The sequence below is a fragment of the Triticum aestivum genome, chromosome 3A, assembly GCF_018294505.1.
Source record: "Triticum aestivum cultivar Chinese Spring chromosome 3A, IWGSC CS RefSeq v2.1, whole genome shotgun sequence".
In the NCBI taxonomy this organism is placed as follows: Eukaryota; Viridiplantae; Streptophyta; class Magnoliopsida; order Poales; family Poaceae; genus Triticum; species Triticum aestivum.
In genome coordinates, this window is record NC_057800.1 from 157,125,403 (window position 1) to 157,130,320 (window position 4,918).

The 4,918-nt window shown below is 44.6% G+C and overlaps 1 protein-coding gene across 1 annotated transcript; it reads left to right on the forward strand.

Annotated features, from left to right (window-relative positions):
- Window positions 1–1,133: 1,133 nt before the first annotated feature.
- On the forward strand, window positions 1,134–2,146 carry LOC123058168 (abscisic acid receptor PYL9-like). Its single transcript, XM_044480981.1, has one exon. It carries the CDS (start codon window positions 1,296–1,298, stop codon window positions 1,899–1,901), a length of 606 nt encoding a protein of 201 aa, XP_044336916.1. The 5' UTR covers window positions 1,134–1,295; the 3' UTR covers window positions 1,902–2,146.
- The last annotated feature ends 2,772 nt before the right edge of the window (window positions 2,147–4,918 follow it).

The window sequence follows — 4,918 nt, forward strand, 5'->3', positions numbered from 1 at the left end:
GGAGCCGGGCAAACCTTGTTGTAGCAGACAGTCAAAAAGTCGTCGTGCTAAGGCTCCGTAGGACCAACACACCAGAGCAGCACTATCGCCGATGAAGAAAGTCGTAGATCAAAATGATCAAACCTGTAAACATCCAATGAAGACAAATGAAGAACAGATCCAAACAGAGCCACCGAAGACCAGCATCGACTGAATCCCGCGAGATCCGAGGGAGGCACACCTCCACACGCCCTCTGACGATTCTAGATGCACCATCAGGACGGGGAATAGAATGTGGGAGACATTATTGCTACTTAGAGACATCTTTGCCACCACACAGTGCCAACCATGATGTTGAACTTAACAAGAACAAGAAAGGTGTCCATCCCGTCGACGGGTGACTGAGGTCCTTTGCACCTCCAGGCCATAGGAGATGAGACGGACCAGAGACGGCTACGACGGGAAAAGGAGGAAAGCTTGAGATCTTTTCTTGTAACCTTCTGTCATCTTATCCCGTGTCCGCAAAAAAATTGATGATGACTAATAGGTGATTCACGTTAGCGTTGCCCTTAGTTTATCACGGCCATGATATTGAGCCATTTGATTGGATTGATTGCGTTGACCAACATGACGTAAGCCTGGGAAATTAGCTCACCGCTACAGGAAAATATGCATATTTTGAGGAGTGCCACCCCATATAAGCATTTTTCTCTCTGTATAATTGAAAAGAAACATCTATTCCATGGTCAACAGTGAAATCCAATGGTTGTAAACAAATACTCCCTCCGTTTCTAAATATACGTCTTTCTAAACATTTCAAATGGACTACAATATACGAATGTATGTAGACATATTTTAGAGTGTATATTTATTTATTTTGCTTTGTATGTAATCACTTATTGAAATCTTCAAAAATACTTATATTTGGAAACGGAGGAAGTAGATGTTAAATATAAAAAATGTTCCCTGAGGAAAGGAATAGGGTAGCTGCGCATTTGCTTTTCAGTTTGGAAATCACATTTCTCGGAGGACGAATAGGAGCTCAAAAATGGAAAACAAAGACACCATCAAGCCCGCAACAACGCTAGAGGCCAACCATAAAAGGTGAGACGTCTCCAATCTGCAAATACAACATCAACCCCAACGTACACAAGTAGGCCTTCTCTTAGTTAATTGCACAGAAGCCAGAGAAGAGAGAGAGAGAAGGTGGGAGAGAGAGAGAGAGAGAGAGAGAGAGAGAGAGAGAGAGAGAGAGAGAGAGAGAGAGAGAGAGAGAGAGAGAGAGAGAGAGAGAGAGAGAGAGAGAGAGGAAGAGCATGGAGCCCCACATGGAGAGCGCGCTTCGTCAAGGGTTGACGGAGCCGGAGCGGAGGGAGGTGGAGGGCGTGGTGGAGGAGCACCACACATTCCCTGGGCGCGCCAGCGGGACGTGCACGTCGCTGGTCACACAGCGCGTGCAGGCGCCTCTCGCCGCCGTGTGGGACATCGTGCGCGGCTTCGCCAATCCCCAGCGCTACAAGCACTTCATCAAGTCCTGTGCTCTCGCCGCCGGCGACGGCGCCACCGTGGGCAGCGTCCGCGAGGTCACCGTCGTCTCCGGCCTCCCCGCCTCCACCAGCACCGAGCGCCTCGAGATCCTCGACGACGACCGCCACATCCTCAGCTTCCGCGTCGTCGGCGGCGAGCACCGCCTCCGCAACTACCGCTCCGTCACCTCCGTCACCGAGTTCACGGACCAGCCTTCAGGCCCGCCCTACTGCGTCGTTGTCGAGTCCTACGTCGTCGACGTACCGGAGGGCAACACCGAGGAGGACACCCGCATGTTCACCGACACCGTGGTCAAGCTCAACCTCCAGAAACTCGCCGCCATCGCGACCACCACCTCCTCCTCTTCCCCGCCGCCGTCGGATGAGCAAAGCTGATCATCAGTGATTGATCGTTCTTGGTTTCTCCATGGCCGGTCCCGGTTGCATGCAATGCATGCACTGTGATGCTTTTCTGTTTTCTTTTCTGCACCAAAAAAGAGAGAATTTAATGTTATTGCGGTTCTGATGGGTGATGACATCGAAAGAGGGTGCAAGTTGGTGTTATTTTCTGTTTTCGTTTTTTGTATGTATATTCCATCGTTATCTTGCAATGTCACCATGTTATCACTCTTTTCTGTTTTTGCCAATCTCTCTCCAATATTGGGTAGTTGGTACTCATACTTTTAAGATAGCGCTTTTGGTTTGGCATTTTAAAAAGTACAAAGTATTAGTTGCCAAGGTCACAAGAAAGAGCAGCCCTAGTGCAAGTTGGAGTTAATTGCTAAAAGAATTCAGACTCACCTAAATTCGAAGACTTCGTGTCTTTGCTTTATCCTCTTTATTTTACTTTTCATTTCCGTTCAACATGAGAGTTTTACTGGATATTTCTCACATATAATCTCTTTATCAAAACGAATACAATAAAGTCAAAACTGTTTTCGGGTGTTGCTAGGTGTCAGTCGACAGTCAAGTGACATAACATGGAAGAAAGGAAAAAAAAATCTATTTTTTCGCATACATTTCACTGTAAGATCTCACGAATATAGTATCGATTGAGATATAGCAAGGTTGTTTTCTAATAGCTTATTGTCTAACATATGAGCAAATCCTACCTCTATTTATCTCTACTTTTGGGGGGGGGGGGGGGGGGGGGGAGGGGTTACTTATCTCCCCTTTACTTATAAAGACATGACTTACAATTCTTTTAAAGCTGCCAAACTTAGTGCACACAAGACAACTAACATCCTACGGTCTGATCCTTATTGCTTGGGCGGTCCGCTAACCCAATCAAAGGCCCGATTTAATGTTCTGCCAATCAGAACCGTCATCGCCCACAAACTGCCCCGCGCACGTCCTGCCTCTCCTGATAGACCGTAGCCACGATCTCCCTCACAAAAACACGCCGATGCACCTCCCTCCCCCACCCAACACTAAGCTCCGGTGACCACGCTACCATTGACGTGACGTCCATGCTTCTTGCGGTGCTTCTGTCGCCGCCCTCGACGCAGTGCCCATGTTGCCCCGCGTATGGTGCTCACATCGTCTACCTCGGCCACCCAGCCCTACATCTGACGTGGCTGGCCTCAACAGGTGTCCGGGCCACTCCTCTCCACTCTACCTCGGGTGTGGCTGCCTTGCCCTTCATTGACGACGGCCAAACACTTTGGGTATTATTATTATTTATTTAGTTTTGAAGTGGCAGGATTCTACATTCATTAAGAAGAAAAGAGTTGTCCAGTTAATTAGAGAAAAATAGGCAAAAACAAAACCCGATTAATTATGAAAACCAGGTGAAAACCATCACGAACCGTTGAGCGGCACACACAAGGTGAACCCCCCCCCCCCCCCCCACCACCACATCACACACACCACTCCAAAGAGGGCCTCAGTAAGACAACGCATTGGCATCATCATCATAACTCTTCCCCTATAAGGCATCATCGCCATCCCTAAACCTTGAGCAAACGAGACCGATTTCTCCATAGACGATCGCCGACTCAGCCCACACTGTAGGGGCCATGTGGAAGTATATGAAGCGCGACGCCAAAAATCAATCACCTGCGACCAGACAACGCAACTCTGACTCTGATGGACAACTATGAAGGACAGAATAAAAAATATCAATCTTTAGTTTCCCGCCCTTCTTGCATACAAGCTTTAGTAGTTGTACGTAATCTTGTGAAGGTGAGGAAGAGCAGTTTTGCGAAAACTGAAACGCTGCTAATGGTATATGTCACACCTACGTGAATGAATTGTTCTAACAGTGGAACCAGATAAGAAGGTATACTCCCTCTGACTCGAATTAATTATCACAACCTCTATGTAATCTTACTTACATTGTATAGAGGTCCCATCAATTAATACGGATTGCGGGAGTAACAAACTTCTTGTATTCAGCAGAGGCTGGTAGTGCAATATTTTTATGCTAAATCAGCCGACCGAGTAATATTTTTTTTTGAGGATACCGACCGAGTAATATTGGTAGGTCTCTTTGATAGGCTAGGTAATATTCAATTACTTTATTGTTGAACTAATACTCAGGCTAGTCATAGTGGGATTATTAATTTGTCTGTGGTTCTGCACCGGAGCATATAACTTAGGAGCCTTGCTTCAGAACACTCCCCTCACAGATCGTATAAGGGCACTATGGTCATTTGACCATAAGGTATATCCATCTTTGTATGTCGTACATACGAGTTGTACGTAGTTGTACACAGCCAACCTGCCTGCCCGTCACACGCAGTGTTACGTCAGACTCGAACTCAGAACCTCACGATTCATAACCAGACATATTAACCACCTGGGATGCTTCACCTCCTATGTCTAAATTCCTCTTTTTCCATCTTTAGTAGTGCGTCAAATACAATGTTAAAAGGAAAGACACTGATTTTTCTTATCTGTTTGGTTGTTTTGGCCGTTTTTTCTTTGGTACATTCTTTTATTTTCTTTTTTCTATTTCTTTTTCCTTTTTCCTTTTTCAGATACTTTCAAATGCATGAATGTTCTGAAAATTAGAGATTTTTTCCAAATGCAAGAGCTTTTCTCCAATTTTTGAATATTTTTCAACTTCGTGAACTTCAAATCTCACGATTTTTTTTTCGAAATCCATGAATTTTTTTCAGTTTTTTGCCACATTCTAGTGAACTTTTTCAAATCCATAAAATTTTTCAGTTTGTTTGGAATCTTTTTCCAAAACCCGTGAACTTTTTTCATATCGAGGAACTATTTTCAAATTCATGAATATTTTTTTAGATTATCATTTTTTTCCAAAAAACCTACATCCTTTTCTTTGCTCTATATGTATTTTGTTTATTTTTTATTTCTTCCGTTTCAGGTTCTTTTCTATTTTCCAAAAATGCTCGTGCTTTTAAAATTTTGTTCAAAAAATGAAAAAATGTTCATTTTTTTCCTAA

Bases quoted from the DNA above. Each gene is read 5' to 3' on its own strand.
- LOC123058168 (XM_044480981.1), top strand. From the start codon at position 1,296: ATGGAGCCCCACATGGAGAGCGCGCTTCGTCAAGGGTTGACGGAGCCG.